At 34.3% G+C, this 17,624-nt stretch overlaps 1 protein-coding gene across 1 annotated transcript; it reads left to right on the forward strand.

The window, feature by feature from the left end:
• Positions 1-529: 529 nt before the first annotated feature.
• Positions 530-12,951, forward strand: LOC129803995 (fizzy-related protein homolog). Its single transcript, XM_055850930.1, has 4 exons — positions 530-705; positions 1,006-1,544; positions 5,541-6,204; positions 12,254-12,951. The coding sequence occupies exons 2-4, from the start codon at positions 1,080-1,082 to the stop codon at positions 12,538-12,540; spliced, it is 1,416 nt and encodes a 471-aa protein (XP_055706905.1). The 5' UTR covers positions 530-705; positions 1,006-1,079; the 3' UTR covers positions 12,541-12,951.
• Positions 12,952-17,624: the final 4,673 nt, after the last annotated feature.

The raw sequence follows: 17,624 nt of genomic DNA on the forward strand, positions 1-17,624 counted from the left end.
ATGACATTTCGCCCCAAATGCCTATTTGAGAGAGAGTCTACTGTATTAATTTATATAATAATTGACCTATTAATGTTAGATCATATGCCAAATATTGGTGCAAATATAAATAAATTGAATAAATAACTCTACCGGTCGAATTGAGGAACCGGTCGACTTGAGGGCACTTTACCTTATTTAAGAAATTTTCAAATTGGAGAATTTTCACTAAACAGTAACATTCTAAAAGAGTCAAGGAGCAAATTTATGTAATCAGAGTGTTGAATCTTCTGTCAAAGTTAAAGCGTCTGGAAATGGGTTTGAATTAGGACATTTACCTTATTTGCATAAAATTGAATCTTTTATGCAGTTTGGGTTTCATGAAAAATTGCTGAAAATGAGATGGTGCCTTGTAATTACCAAGGAGCGATAATAGCGATTTTGATCAAATTGATCGTTATTCAATTCAAATTTGTGTATTACGATTTCCCATCACTTGGATGCGCTGCAATCGCTAAGAGGTATTTTTACGCGTCAACGGTTTTTTCAAGCTTGCTGCTTCAATCGCCGTGAGCGCTGGCTGACCGTCTGTCACCAATTTTTATTGTTTATGTGTGCGAGTTTTATTTGAGAAGTGATATATTTTGCAATTATCCCAGTTTTCTGCTCGTGAAAATCCATATATTTTAGTGCATATTCCATCAATACACCACGGCGGACACTCAGGTAAATGCCCTGTGGGTGCTGATGCAGTGGAAATGGGTGAAAATGTTGTGGGAATTGGCTGTGAAAGATTGTGGGCTGGTGTGACAAATCCCGTTTTCTTTTTTTTTCTCTCCTCCGTCTCTCTAATCTCTTCCAATTGTATATTCAATTGCATAAATTAGTCACTTTGTGGTGCACTTTTCGGGCATTGGTAATGAGGTTGGCGATAAGGGAGTGACTTGTGTGGCTTTCAAGGGGACAAGCATGCTGGTTGATTGTGTGGCAGAGTATTGAGGGTTATCTCTCTGGGATTCATTTCAGGGCAATTTCTCTTTGGTGTATTGATCATGAATTTGGTGAGGCAGTGAAGTGAATTTGAAGAATTAGTCGTGACAATGAATCCAGAATTTGAGGAGCGTATCCTCAAGCACTACAGTCCAACATCGAGGAAATTGGGCGAAAACTGTGGATCTCCGCTGGACAGATTTATTCCCTGTCGCGTCAACAATAACTGGCAGACAAATTTTGCCACTGTCACCAAGTCTGGTGATGCCACAACGCCCACCAGTGGCAAAAAGCACCGGGACTATGGGGATTCGATGAGGGATAGCGTAGCATATTCCTGTTTGCTCAGGAATGAACTCCTGGGGGGAGCAATTGATGATGTCAAGTGCGTGGATGAATCCACGCCCACGAAACATCAAGCTCTGAGCGCCAAAAGGACCCTCTTCAAGTACCAAGCTGAAGAGGATTCCAGCGAACCCTGCTCCTATTCACTGTCGCCCATCAGTGCCAAGAGTCAGAAGCTCCTGCGCTCCCCCAAGAAGGCCATGCGGAAAATCTCCCGGATTCCCTTCAAGGTAAGCCAATCCCACAAATTTCCATTTTAGCTATCGGTGCATGGGATTAAGATAGAGGGCATTTCCTGGTAATTGGGGTCAAAGTTCCCTTGTTATCTGACACGTTCGTTGCGTAATAAGCAATAAATGTTGGGAATGGGGAGAGAGTGCAAATGGACACCATACCTGGAACACTATCATTAGTCATCGAAGAAATATTTCTGGAAAGTGTTGACAGGGTAATTTTAGCAAAATAAATTGCTTAGGCCGGAAATTTAAAGAAGAAAATCCAGTCAATACAAAAAAAATATCATTTTTGCTCCTAAAGAAGGATCTTGTAGGACGAATTGTATCAAATTGGGGCCTTCAATGAGCTTTTAGGGCTTTCTGTCATCAATGTTAAACATCTCAGGGAAGACTTTCATGTGGGAAGATTGAATCTGATTGGAGAATCTGCTCTTAAATTATTTTAAACATATTTCCTGTTCCCTTTAATAAAGTAAATTCAACGGCGTCAAGGCAAATTGAGCTGAAAATAAAACGTTCTTTTTAATAAAATTAGGAATAGGCATTTAATAAATTTATTTAAAATTGTTTAAAAATCATAAAATACCACAAAATATCTACAGAAATTTAATTATTAAAGATAAAGGCGTGGCAAAGCGTCTCAGACTTTGCGAAATGCTCGAGCTCGTGACTTAGATGCTATAGCTCAAAACTACTTACGAATCATTCACCGTTTACGCACTGAGAAAAAAATGGGGGTGCGATTAACTTTTTTTCGTCATAACTTTAACACTTTTTAAATGTAAAAATATATCAACATTTTTTAATGTTAATTTTACACCTTTTAAGGGTAAAATTAACATGAAAAAGGGTAACTTTGACCCCCAATACATTTAAAAAGGGTAATATTTACACCGATTTCGGATCAATACTGCAGCGTAAAATAAACATTTCCGGAATGTTATTTTAACTTTTTCGGATTTCTCTCTCAGTGCGGGTTTTTAACCGACTTAAATCGATTCATAAATCACTCAAATAATCCCACAAAATAATTTAGAATCTAATAAAATTGATTTCCAGACGAAAAAATACTTATTGGTTCATTACCGGTTCATAACCGATTTGAACCGATTTATAAATAACCTACTCCCTGGCAATTGGCCTTCAAAGTTGAAGCCACTTTCTTACATTCACATACAGATTCGTATGAAATTTTTTCTGCATTCGTGACCGTTACACGATATATGTCACAATTGAGGTGTGCCTTGTACATAGGACTCTGTGCCTTGTAAAGAGAGATAAATATTCTATATTTCCATCTAAAAAGTTTTTCGGAAGTCGAAGTATAAGCTGAGTTTGGAAGTAATTTACGAGTTGGCTTCAAACAGCTCCATATAAAAAAAAACCTTTTGCCAGGGGGTGGTAAATAACTCAAAACATTGGCCAAAATACACCTCAGGAGCAATATAATTGAATTCCGAAAAAAAATAAGTTATTGGTTATAAACCGGTTCATAACCGATTGGAATCGGTTTAGGCTTATAAAGAATTCCAAAACCTTTCCAGAGAGCCCTAATATGATGAAATTTGGTTGAGAAATACCCTCTATAGTGCCTTTTAAACCTTTGACCTTAAAAACCCGTTATTAGGAATGATTTAACGATACAGTAGAGTCTCTCAAATCTGAATCTTTCAAATTCGAACGCCGGTTGGATTTAAAATGTCAATTGTAGGGTTATGTTAAAAAATTCATGTTGTGGATGATTAAAAATCATATTTCCGTGATGTTTCCTGAATATACATTATGTGCGAATAAAATGAAAAGGAAGTATGTTACTACTAAGACTTGTGAGAAATTACGGGAATTTGATTCAAAGTGCAATTTAATCTCACATAAATTCAGTTAGTTTTAAAAATATCGTTCGAATTTGGGAGGTGAGAAATGTCAAAAATACCCCCCAATCGTTCGAATTTGAGAGACTCTACTGTATTTTCCTATATGAAAGAATATTTAACTGGGAAATCTCTAAAACATATCCAAAAATGAAATAAAATCGCACGACGCGTTTTCGAGCAATTAAAAAAAAAAACATGTTTAAACGGGTGGGTGGGGAAAATGAAGGGCATGTTAATGATCCCAGAGTCGACTTATGAGAGGGTCCCCCGAAGTTCCCAACCCATCTATCTCTAACCGTTTGGCTCCTAAGCATGGTAATGGCCGAACGGACAAACAGCGTGACGTGAAAAAACTGAAAACTTCGGATCCCTAAAATTCTAAAAAAAAATCAACCACTTACGTGACTTTCTTTATTTTCTTGAAAAAAATTGATTGATAAATTTAAAAAATCATTCCGAAATAATAATTTGATCAAGAAAAGTAGGTTTTAGAATATTTTAGCAAAATAAATCCCAGAGAGGTAAATCATTTACGGTTACTATACCGACTCATGACCGATTAAGTCCGATGCAGTAGGGTTGGAAATTTCAAGATCTTTCAAAAAAATCCAAATTTAACCAAATTGGTTGAAAAAAAATATCTTCATAGTGGTTAAATTTTGATCTTCAAAAATTCGATATCGAAATACTTTTCGAACATAGATGTCTAAATAGTATCATAACGAGTGTCATTCTTATTTAGCCAATTATAAGTCGAAAAGTTTTTGGTTATGTTCGACATAACCTTAAAAATTCAAGCCATTAAAATCAGCAAAATCTTATAATCTACAATTCGATATTTCGAAAGAATTTTGTTGATTTGTAATATGTGATTCCACTTCAATTTCTTACTTAAAAAAGGTTTTGTTTCTTAGATACTATAAATCTAACTTGAAAAATCAGACATTTTTTTGAAAATTGAATCTTTGAAATTTTGTTTTAAAATAGATTTTGACAATTTGAGCGATATGGCCTATGCTTTTTCATTACCAAACTTTATATATTTCCGAAATTTGAAAAATTAGAATTATCTGAAATTTTTTTGAGGTAACGACTTTATAAAGTTACCTATCCAAAACATAAATAAATAAATGAGATGGCAAAGGTTCACAGCTTTTCGGAATGCTCGAACTCACGTGTTAGTGCTGTCTGTGAATAATTACCGTTTCGTATAATTTTTGAATGTATTACCGGTTTATTATCGATTGATTAAATTGATTCTGAAAATAGAAAGCAATTCTGACAAGAAAGTTTGATAAGAAAGTGTTTGAATATTTTTGACATTAATAACATCCTTACACAGGAAAAAGGGATATTCGAGAAAAATTAATAAATTATGATTACTGGACCAATTTGTTACTGTTTGGGATTGCTATAAGCAGATAAGAATTTCAAGACCTTTCCAAAAAATCTAAATTTAAGCAAATCGGTCGAAAAATGATCCCTTCAAAGTGGTTAAACTTTTTCACCATCAATATTTGATTTGGGGTACTTCCAAAAGAAATCCGAAAATCATTGGAAAAGTTTAACCGATTCATTACCGATTAAGGCCGATGCAGCTAGGCTGAAAATTTGAAGACTTTGCTAAAGAATCCAAATTTAAGCAAATCAATTAAAAATGAGCCCTCCAAAGTGAATGACCTTTTTGACCTTCAATATTTCAAAATGGCGAATTTTCCGGTCATGACGAAATTTTCCGAAAAATCGTTGAAAAAGCTTAGACCAAATTTGAAGAAAAAAAACACAAGAAATTATGGTTTTGGGGGGAATTGGAGGGGGATGAGGGGAAAAAGGAAAAAAGCGTCTGGAGTGAATATTTCTTTATTGGAAGTCACCGAAGACCGAAAGTTGATATTTTTTCTGTTTAAGCTACAGAGCCTCCAGAATATGCTGCTCTTTTTTAGAGTTCGAGCAGTATATATGGGGGGGGTCGTTAAAAATCCAAAGTTAATATCTAGAACCGTTTGCCTAATACACGTGCATTCGAATCCCTCGATCGAATTGTTCTTGCACAATCTTGTCCTTGGAAGCAAATTCTGCAAATTCTACAATTTTTCATTCCGTATCACGTGATCAGGTGCTGGATGCGCCGGAACTGCAGGATGACTTCTACCTCAATCTCGTAGACTGGTCCAATCTCAATGTGCTGGCCGTGGGTTTGGGCAGTTGCGTGTACCTCTGGAGTGCGTGCACGAGTCAAGTGACTCGCCTCTGTGATTTGCACGCAGACAGCAACTCAGTGACGTCAGTGTCGTGGAATGAGAGGGGTACGTACGTGGCTGTGGGCACGCACCATGGTTACGTGACGGTGTGGGATGTGGCTGCGAATAAGCAGGTAAATAAATTGATGGGGCATTCGGCTCGCGTGGGGGCGCTGGCGTGGAATGGAGATATCCTGTCGAGTGGCTCGAGGGATAGGTTGATTATGCAGCGTGATACGAGAATGGGTTCGGCTGTGCCTGAACGAAGGCTCACGGGGCATCGGCAGGAAGTGTGTGGGCTGAAGTGGTCGCCGGACAATCAGTATCTGGCCAGTGGAGGAAACGACAATCGGCTGTATGTGTGGAATCAGCACGCACTGACACCAGTGCAGTCCTATTCGGAACACATGGCGGCTGTGAAGGCTATTGCCTGGTCACCCCATCACCATGGGCTTCTGGCCAGTGGTGGTGGCACAGCTGACAGATGCATCCGCTTCTGGAATACCCTCACGGGACAACCGATGCAGTGCGTCGACACTGGTGAGTTGAAATATTTTCTAAAGAATAATATTTTAATTTTTTTTGCAAAATATCAATATTTTCGTTAAGTTTTTATACTAAAATACTTGTCTTCGTTAAGTTTTGATTTTACTCGAAAAGTATTTTTATCTTACGTTGTTAATCGATTTTTTATTAATTCGCATTCTTCGTTAAGTTTCTAATTTTTCGTTTTTTTTTTAAATTTTAATATGATTCGTGAATTCATAATTTTAGTCTTTTCTCGCTCTTATTTTTAGTTCAATTTATTAGAATATGGTTTCAATAAGTATAGTCATGCTTCGTTAAATTTTTGGTGTAATTGGTTACAGATTACTACAGTATTTCTGTTAATCGTTGATTTCAATTAGTTTTTAAGCTATTACAAATACCTGGAGAGCCAAATATGAGACTTTTAAATATACAATTTTTATTTTTCTTCGTCAAGTTTTCGTTCAATTACTAATTCTTTTTTAATTTTGGCAAATTTTCGTTATTTTTGATATACCTTCGTTTCGTTAAGTAAATATTCGTTTTAAAATTGTTGAATATTTTAGTCTTCGTTGAATTTTTGGTATTACAAATTAGATTACAGTAGAGTTCCTCTAATTTGAACATTTGGGGCATATAGATGGCATCTCACTCCACAAATTTGAACAATATTTTCAGAAAAGTAACTGAATTCATGCGAAATGCACTTTCAGTAAATCAAGAAAAATAACTGGGGAATATATCAATGTAATTTATTGTGAAATAAATGGAATTTCGTTGCGGAAGTTAATATAATATGACAGTATTGAAGAAACATCAGATAAAAATGGTTCTAATTTAGACTCCACGCAAAATTTTCTTCACATAACCTCAAATTTTACATTTTAAATTGAACCGTTGTTCAATTTTGAGGAGTTCATATTTGAGGAACTCGACTGTATTTATCTATTTGTGGTACGAGTTAAGTAATGAGTGACTCCTCATTCATTGTTTATATGCTCGTTAAAAATTTGTGATTTTCGATAAAAAAAAATTGATAATGTTTCACGCATACAATCCTTAACAACGGGCATTTTTCGTTAATATTCACCGGAGTTTAATAATCATTTTACTTTAAAACTTATTTAAGTTTTTGTTATTAGTATTTTAGGTGCTATCAGTGTTTCAAAGTTTCTACACATTGAGAGCCATTTTCGTCAAAAATTGCTTTTTTTACGCAAATTGTTTGCACCGCCTTTAGGTAGAAACGTCAAAATTCTGTCAAAAATACATTTTTTTTGGTTTTTCTTATTCGTCAAGTATTCGTATAATTCGGACAATTTTAATTTGACTTCGTTAAGTTTTCGTTGAATCACAAAGATTTTGGTTCAGTTTTTTGTATACAGTACTAAATTTTTTGAATACTTTTTTCAATTACTTCATTTTAGATAAATTTTTGACACTTTTGCTAAATATTCGTCATAAAATGTTAAATATTTTTATCTTCGTTAAGTTTTTCCGGTCACAAATTAAATTAGATTATTAATTCTCAGTTGTGTACTCGTTAAATATTGGTGATTTTCGTTAAAAAAATCTCGTAATGATGTTTTACTCGTACAATACTCAACGCAGGGTATTTTTCGTTAATTCTTTATTTTAGAATTCCATATTCGCTAAGTATTCGTATAATTCGGTAGACATGTGCGTTACATTTGTCAGGATAATTATTATTCGTTATCCGTTTTTGTTTGTAAATATTCATTTAATCTCTTCGTTAATTTTTTATTATTCATGAAATGTTCGTTAAGTTTTCGTATTGTTTATAAATTATCAATATATTTCGATAAAATTAGTTCTATTTTTCGTTGGATTTTCTTTTATCAACTTTTGTTTACTAAATAATAAAGATTATATATTAATCGTTAAATATACGTTTTCGGTAAATTTAGATGTGATACGAAATGTTTAAAATTTCGATAAATATTTTGTTTCGTTCGAGTTTTTGAATTTCTCGATAAATTGTCTCGAGCACAGTTAGTTGAAAAAAATACAGCGTTTTCAGGAGTGACATGATAATTTATTTTCGATAGTATCGACTGTCGATTCTGAAAAATTTAAACGATAGCAGGACTTCCCGTAACTATTATAGATATTTATCGACAGTCACATTTTTTTTAAGAATGTCACAATGAATGGCCCAATAATGCATAAAAAGTCGACATTCGCTTAATCTAACAGATATGGATTTATCGATACTATCGATTCGATAGTGTCGAAAAGTTATCATTCCACTCCAGCATATTTTTGCTGAATAGATCAGCAATAATTTGCTGACCGGTTAGCAGTTCTCGGACAAAAAGTGCTAACCAGTTATATGGAAATGGCACTGCCTCGCGAGTATCGTTTTAAAGTTAGCAGAATTCAGCTGAAAATAGAAATGTTTTTAGCTGAATTGAAATTGATTAGCATTTGGAGTGTAATCATGTTTTCCTATTTTCTGAGAGCTCCAGATATTTCCTCTTTGATCACATTTCCTTTTGCAAAGACATAGTCTACAAACCACTTCCTAATTTGTGGACAATTTCCGGACATTAAAAAAAAATCTAAATAAAAACGGTTAGCAAGAAGTAATGGAAAAGAATAACTTTCGAAATATTGATGATATCATCAGTTTCCAAATGGTCTTTCACCTTCAATTTGGAATTTGCATGGGAAGTGCTACTCATGACCATCTTAATTGTGAAATATTATTAGCAGAGAGAGTTCCAAGAAGAGTTCTCAATTGACCACAGACACTAAACAATGGAAGGAATTTTTTTTTCCTAAGTGTAAATAGATAAGAAATTCAATTTGTGAAACAAACACACATTAGAATATCGGTGGAAATTTAGGTCAAAGAATTGTGTGTCTCCCAAAAGACGTAGGCACATGTGGAAGTGAATGAGACGTTCATTAGCACGTAAAAAAATACGCGGATTTGAAGATAAAAGAGGTCACAGAAGAATATACAAAGAGAAAATATAAATTTGGTGTAAAAATATGCATTTCTGGCTGTTCTTTTAAATATTTGATCAAGTTGATGATGTATTTTTTGAAGTTCTTATAGGGAGAAAATTTTTCTAACCCAGGAATTATTTTCTTTTTTATTGGAACTGCAATAAAGTAAAGTTAATTAAATTACATTTGCTCCGTAATCATTGGGCATAATTACTGAAAATGTACTAATTACCATCAAGGTTTATAATTATTTATAAGAAAAATTGAAGGTGAAAACCGTTGTTTTTCATCAAATATTACTTCACTGCTTTGAAAGTTCGAAATCGACTATTAATCAATTTTTTTAATCAAATCTATTTTAAGATCAGGAAAATTGCACAAAATAAAAAAAACCCATTCCTATCTCTCTCAAATATTTAGCACACACCTGTCCTACTTTTTCAAATCCAAATCTAAATTGAATTTGCCCTGACGTTCACAAAAAGAAGAAGAAGAATGTAAAAGAAAGAAATAAAGAAAGAAATAACCTTAAAATTTCTTACGGCTTCGGTACACCTTTTAGCTCGGTACATTTTCATGAAATCAAAATTCTCGTCCCTTTTCTTTTCAAAAGATTTGCATAAGTCTATCCCTTGATCTCAAAATTGGATTGAACTAAATTTAATTTGGTGTAATGTTCAAGCGAAGAAGAAGAGCGCAAGGGAGTAGGACAGACATACAAAGCTTAAAGAAAGAACGGGCTGTGAATTTTGTCTTTATGAAATTTTCCTGAACAAAAGGTGTGTCGGAGCCATAAAAAAATCAATTTGAATTTTTTTACTGACTAAAATAGATTTTTTTTACTGAATAAATAATTGACTATTTTGAATTTATTGAACAAACTCGATTTTTGGCAAATCAAACTTCAAAATTTCTTATGGCTCTGGCACAACTTTTAGATCGGTATAATTTCGTGAAATCAAAATTCGCGTGCCTTTCTTTTTTCAAAAGATTTGCATAAGTCTATCCTACTCTATCGGACTCAAAATTGGATTGAACTAAAATTAATTTGGTGTGATATTCAAAAGAAAAAGAAGAGTGCGAAAGAGAGGGATAGTCATATACAAAACTTCTAAAAAAGGAAGGGATATGAATTTTGATTTTATGAAATTTTCCTGATCTAAAAGGTGTGTCGGAGTCATTACTGACTTAATTAAATTTTAAATAATTAATTAACCATCTGAAATTGAAATTCAAAATTTTTCATATATCTTTTCTACTCTTTCCCACTGTTCTTCTTCTATTGAACATCACACTAAATTCAATTTACTTTAATCTAATTTTGAGAGTGAAAAATTATAGCGCTGGCACACCTTTTCAACTGAGTGAAATTCAATTGATTGAAATTTTACCTCTTACTCATTCAAACTGAAATCAGATGTAGCTGTCTCTTTCTGTCAAATGAAGTTTGAAATTGAAATTGAAAATGAAATTGAAATTTCAATTTTCACTTGACAGAAAGAGACACATATATTTGATTTCAGTTTAAAAGAGTAAGAGGTAAAATTTCTATCGAATGAAATTCACTCAATTGAAAAGTTGTGCCAGCGCCATTAAGACGGACATATGCAAATTGAGAATGAAAGGGATGTGAATTTCTATTTCATGAAATTTTCTTGATCTAAAAGGTGTTCCGGAACCACTATTGATGATATTGAAACTGACCATCCTAAATATTTGACTGACCAAAATTGATTTTTTATGGCTCTGGCACACCTTTTAGATCAATAAAATTTCATGAAATCAAAATTCGCATTATTTCCTTTCTCACACGTTTTGCATATGTCTATCTCATTCTTTCGCGCTCAAAATTAGCTTGAACTAAATTTAAATTGATCTGATGTTTAAATGAAGAAAAAGAGTCCGAAAGAGTGGCATGGACATTATGCAAAACGTTTGAGAAAGAAAGATGTGTAAATTTCGATTACATGAAATTTTCCTGATCTAAAAGCTGTGCCAGAGCCATTAATGAGCAAAATCTATTTTCTAATTTCCACCTTCCACCCCCCGGAGACCACTTTTCTCAACAAATCTTGACGTTTCAGACGATTTCTGAGAAATGTCGTTACGTTGTTTGTTCGTCTGTCCGTCCGACCGTCGTCGGTCGCTAGCTCTAGAGGCCATACAGTAAGAGATAGCGACTTGGGATCATCGGGGGACCCCCCCATAATCTCGACCCAAGAATCGTTAACATTCCCCCCAATTTTTCCCTCACCCCTCCCCTTCCCCTTCAAAACCATGTTTTTTGGGATTTTTTTCATTTTGGATATGTTTATGTTCAAAATACCGTTGAATCATTCCTAGTAACAGTTTTTCAAGGTCAAAGTCAAAAAGATACTACAGAGCGCATTTATTAAGCAAATGGGGTCATGTTTGAGGTCGTTGGAAATGGTCTTGGAATTTCCGACAAAACTGAACCGGTTCCAATCGGTTTTGAATCGGTAATGAACTGGTTCACAACCGAAAAATAATTTTTATCTGAAAATCAATTCTACTACTTTTAAAACTGTTTTGGGGGATCTATTGAGTGATTATTGAATCGATTTAAATCGGTTGTGTATCGGTAAACGGTAAATGATATGCGAAAGTACTTTTTGAGGTATAGCATCTAAGTTACGAGTTTGAGCATTTCGTAAAGCCTGGGACGCTTTGCCACCTCTTTTAGTAAACGAAATCGAATTTTTAGTGACAGTTCTGACGAAAATGCTTAAACTAGAAAAGATGTTGAAGATCCTTTAATCTTAATGGCTCACTATTCTTAAGAATTGACATCATTTGTAAAGCCAACAACAGACTTTCTATTGTCAATTCTAGAAAATTGTAGGCCATTTAAAGATCTTTAACTTTCGCTTTATGAAGAATTAAATCGGTTCAGTAGAATTGGAGATATATTCGCTTAAATGCCAAAAACTGTAAAAATTGTATTGCCCGATTACAGGCGCAAAAGCAAATTGAAACCAAAATGGTAAACAAGGAGAACGCATACACTAAAAAATGTTAAAAATATGCGGATTTTGGAGCTTTTCGATATTTCTTCTTTTTTTAGGTTCACAAGTGTGCAACTTGGCGTGGTCCAAACATTCGTCGGAGCTCGTTTCCACGCATGGCTATTCCCAGAATCAGATCCTCGTGTGGAAGTATCCGTCGCTGACGCAGGTGGCGAAGCTAACGGGGCACTCCTACAGGGTGCTGTATCTGGCACTGAGTCCGGATGGCGAGGCAATTGTGACGGGAGCTGGAGATGAGACACTTCGTTTCTGGAATGTCTTCAGCAAAGTACGAAGTCAGAAGGAGAACAAGAGTCTCCTCAATCTCTTCTCTTCCATCAGATAGAAAAGAATTTTGATAGAGCCCAAAAAAAAATAGAGACATCTCAGCTTCACGTGAGTCTTCTTCTCAATTTCCCCCAAAAATGCATTTTCTTTCACGTGATTTGTTTATTTTTTTTTCTCGGGGAGGGGGGAGGTGGAAATTGTTAAGATGTAAAAATGCGTGAATGGGATAGTGTTTAAAATTTAGCTTTCTGTGTCATCTCAGTGTTTTGTCTCTTTACGATGAGACAGAATTTTCTTTTCTTGCAAAATGTACTTCTAGGTGAAAAATAATTTTCCGAAATTAATATGAAATGGAATATTTTGCCGTCTTTTTTTTTTGAGGAGGAAAAAAATATTGAAAATTGTACAGATTCTATTAGGAAAAAAAAGAAACAAGGTTTAAATTATAAGAGAAAATTCTCAAAATGGCTTTGACTCTTTTGATTTCTTTAATTTTTTGGAATGTTCCTTGATGAAATTGTGAAAGGATTACAGTGTTGGGTTGAAAAGTTATGCGCAGGTTATTTCCCAGTAGATAGTTTTTGAAAGGTGTTGTAGTGGATTTTTATTTTGGGATTTAATTGCTGCAATTTGCACGATTTTTAGGGTTATTTGAAAACCAGAAAACATAACCTAAAAATACTTGTTAACCTAGTGATTTAAATAGGCAACGCCCATCATAATGACAATTTCAAAAAGATTACAGAACTTTTGTCGTTCTTCTGATTCACGGGAGAATACGAAGAATCCGAAGAATGCAGTTTCGTAAATATACATTGAAGAGGTTATGTAGAAAAATTTCGGGTTACATAACCTCAAAAGTCAAATCAAAATCTTAAATTCCTTATATGAAAACAATTTTGTGCAAACATCTAAGTTTGAACGAGAAGTTACTGCGATTTACCAATTTTTGAGAGAATTTTAGGACTAATTTGCACTAAAATTCACATATAAATTTGGCATTTTTACGTTCAAAAGATGTTTCACATAACCTCAAAATGGTGTGAGAGACAGTGCTTTCTATGTACAGGAGAATTAGTGAATTGAATTAAAATTGCTGCCCATAAGACGCATTCAAAATGAAGTAATTTTTTTTATAATTAAGAAATGTTCAAAAAATGTGAGGTTAAGCTGAACATAACCTTCAATATGCTATTCAAATTTTGAATTGAACTAACTTTCACAATTAGGTAAATATCAAGAGATTTTTTTCAACAAATCTTTCCATTTTACAGACAAATAGAACGATTTCTAATGTAGGGGAAAGTACTCTCCCTTCGAACGTTCATGCCTTCGAATAATGTGAATTTTCTTTTATTTTTTTAAGAGATTTGCACATTTTTATTAAATATTAGTTAGCATATTATCAATTATTCATAATTCGTGATAATTATGTGTAATTCTCTTTGGAAAAATAAAAGAAATTCACATTATTCGAAGGCATGAACGTTCGAAGGAAGAATACTTTCCCCTAGTAATGTTTGATATTTCCTTTTTATTTCAAAATATATTTTAACCTACAATGCCTTAACCCATTCCTTACCATGTTATCATATATCATACACAAATTGAATGATTTTAGATGAATTATTACTGGGCAATTGTCATCGGAATTGATGTCGGAAATGGATTTTTAATAATTTTAGTTCTTCAATTACTTGGGAAAAATAGTCCGACAGAGCTGAAAATACATTTTGTTATTGTTTTCTTACTTCGTGGAAGGTCATGCAAAATTTTTGCTCAAAATGACGGATGGAAAATACGACATTCCGTCGAATTTGTTAAAATTGGCCTTTTTCCTCTTTCCTGATTTGAATTTTGGTTGCCAATTTGCTTTCTTGTATTGTTGCTCTATTTAAAAAGGATCGTGGAAAGATGGTGTATAGCTCGCGGACTAATCGTTAATCCCGGGAAGACCGCTCTAACTATCTTCACGAGAAGAAAGAAATTGGTTGGATTTAGAGCGCCCAGATTATTCGGGCAGGAAATCTCTCTCCACCAAGAGGTAAAATACCTTGGTGTTTTGCTTGATAGGAAACTTTCCTGGAAAGGTCATCTCGAAAGCCGCATTAGCGCGGCTATAAGATCCTTCTTCAGCTGTAGACGTCTTTTCGGTAGGACTTGGGGCCTTTCGCCAAAGGTCGTTCTATGGATTTACTACGGTGCGGAGCTATTTTTTGCAGCTGATTGTGAAACAATAAGGCGTCTGTCTGTGACCTTTCACAATTGTGTTAGGTATGTGTGCGGTCTTGGTCCCCGCGACCATATCTCTAACCACCGCAACATCCTGGTGGGCTGTGATCTCCCATCACTCCTCCGTCAGAGAGCGGTTTCTTTTCTTTTTCGCCTGATAATTTCTGGAAGCCCGCGTTACTTGGTCTCACTTTTGATTCCTGGGACCTCGGCCAGGGTGCGGGGACTCTTGGTGCCGAGGGCTCGCTCGAACCAGCTTTCGCGGACAATATTTGTTGATGGGGTGGTTCTTTTCAACTCCCTTTCCTCTCATGCCAGAACTTCTCTGATTGGCATTGCAAGATACTGGGTATGCGCTTACAGCGTATACCCATCTTGGGAACAGCGAATTTGAACAAATTTGCTTCATAAATTAAACGTGAAAATTGTCAACAAAGTTTTTCGCCTGATTGAAAAAGAGCCGATTGAGCGAGACTCTACTATAACCAACAAAGAAGTTCGTAAAATGTTGTACTTATTTCACAAACATGTTGGTAAAATGATCATTTAACAAGCACTTTTTTTAACATTATTATACAAACATTTGTTCGTAATTATTTGTTTGTCTGGTAAAAATTGACGAACAAATGACGAAATTTTATGATTTTTTGTGTGTTTACGAACATTTACGAACAAATCTTTGTAAAAGTACAAAAAATGCTAGTAAAATGATCATTTTATGAACAATGTGAAAAAACAGTACAAAATTTTACGTACTTGTTTATGGGTTATAGGGGAAGTGCTTATAATTTTGGACAGTCTGCTTATAAGCATCGAAGTTCCAAGTTTGAAGTGCGATATTTTTTATACTAATTGACATTTCTTGTTACCCTCTTTTCAGAAGGGTTGTTTAGAAACTTAGCAAGCTATTTATCGACTTATTTTTATTAAAATTAGTTTTAATACGTTTAAAAATGAATTGATAAGTAGAGGTGACCTTGGCTCTTATTTTGGACAACTTGTTTATTAATTTGTCCAACTTGTCTGTAAATTTGGACAGCTAATCCGCCTCAATAGGATGCCCATTGTTCTTCATTTGATGAACCAATCTTACCAAGTCCTCTTCCTGTTCATGTAAGGGAAACGTAGAATGTCACAGAAGCCCGGAAACTTTCCATATCATTCATTAAAGTGAGTTGACTTCGATACTCCAAGTACGTGCGGATTCGCTCATTCCCTGACCTTTCCGGGAGCCTTTCAGGACATTTCTCGCTACATCTCTTTCGTAGAGATGATGCTCCTTTGTTTCTCCAGGCATTTGTCCAACCTAGTCATCACAAAAGCTAAAACTTCACGAAATTTCGTGAGAAAAACACCTGTCCAAAATAAGAATCATCACCTCACTGGTGAATGTCTTAAAAAATTTCCCATTTTTCACACGAAAAATCTATTTCACAAGGCAAATCTCACTTCAGGTCAAATGTACAAATCATCAGTAACGTGAATCAACACAATATTCAATGAATATTCAATAATATCACTCAAAAACAGCGAACAAACTTTGTTAGTACTTCACCAAAACTAAATAAGACTGAAGTAAGCCACGAAGTTCTGTCATATTTCTCGTAAGCAATTGCTCACACTGAATTTTCAACAAAGCAATTTCAACTCAAATCATATTCAAAATTTAACGTATTTAGTGTGAAAATCTTCCAAAAAGAACAAATATTTAGATAGAATTCATTTTTCATCAAATATTGGAATAAAAATCCATCATTTTAATCAATTTATTTTTAGTGTCCAATTTTACCCTCAAAGTATCCAAATTTAGAAACTGTCCAAAATTATGAGCACTTACCCTACCGGTTATACGATTTACTAGCATTTCGTAAGCCCCCAATAGGAATTCACAAACAATTACGAAATATTTTTTCTGTTCAGGGTTGAACTCGGATGTTAACCCTTTAAGGACGATTGGAGCACCGGTGTCCCATAAAGAGAGTAATTTTTCCTGACTACCTAAAGTTATTTTTTCTTATGTCTGTACATAATTGTAAAGTAGAAGGTTGAAGGAATCTAGAATATTTTTTGCAACCTTCTAGCTATTTGCTATGTAGTAAATATTTAAGCTCAAAAATGACGAATTTTTAAATTCTCAAATTCATAATTGATTTTATTTATTTTTTATACTTCCAATTTTATTTTAAGCAAAACCCTTTTGGCAATAAAAACTACAATACTCATACGTAATATTTTTCATTAAAGCGAAAAATATTATTTATTGGTATTGTCAGAAAAATTACTTAAATTTTTGGGCTATTTTTGTCTCTATCGTTCATAGAAGCACAAAATACACCGAATCGGACTCTATTGGACTATCCAAGGTTATATGTAAGACTTATCATTGATTATGTTTCCCAGTTTAATTTTTATTGTTGATTTTCAGTCCGTAAAAAGTGTCTCGTCGTTAAAGGGTTAACATGCTATAGGGGGAGGCTTTGATCGTTCGCACATACGCTACCTTCAGACACTTCATATTTCTCCCATATTCCTTTATGAATCTCACATATGGCTATATATTGTAATAGCTAACCCTAAATCCCATCTTTCCTGAAAAAATTGAGAGTCTAATCCTTTTTTCCTAGTTTCAGGAGGCAAAAAATAAAAAAACAGGTCCAAAACTGTAATTTTGCTGTGCAATATTTCATACGATTGTGCAGAATTAATATCACTTTTCTGAAAAACTACTATCACAGAGGGTAGAAGGGTTATTAGGAATCAGATTTATGTAAAAATCTTTTAGACTGAACAGGCACTTTTTGTGGGTGGAACAAAATTCACAAACTTGACTCAGATTCATCGATCGCACATAGAAGACATGGCTTCTCTCACATTTTCCAAGAAACTTCATTTTAGATGCGATCCCTCATA

The sequence above is a fragment of the Phlebotomus papatasi genome, chromosome 2 (genome assembly GCF_024763615.1).
Source record: "Phlebotomus papatasi isolate M1 chromosome 2, Ppap_2.1, whole genome shotgun sequence".
Lineage (NCBI taxonomy): Eukaryota > Metazoa > Arthropoda > Insecta > Diptera > Psychodidae > Phlebotomus > Phlebotomus papatasi.

Excerpts from the sequence above, each read along its gene's own strand:
- LOC129803995 (XM_055850930.1), top strand. The coding sequence starts at position 1,080 with ATGAATCCAGAATTTGAGGAGCGTATCCTCAAGCACTACAGTCCAACA. Across the intron at positions 1,545-5,540 it reads TCTCCCGGATTCCCTTCAAG|GTGCTGGATGCGCCGGAACT; the intron begins GTAAGCCAATCC and ends TCACGTGATCAG. Across the intron at positions 6,205-12,253 it reads GATGCAGTGCGTCGACACTG|GTTCACAAGTGTGCAACTTG; the intron begins GTGAGTTGAAAT and ends TTCTTTTTTTAG.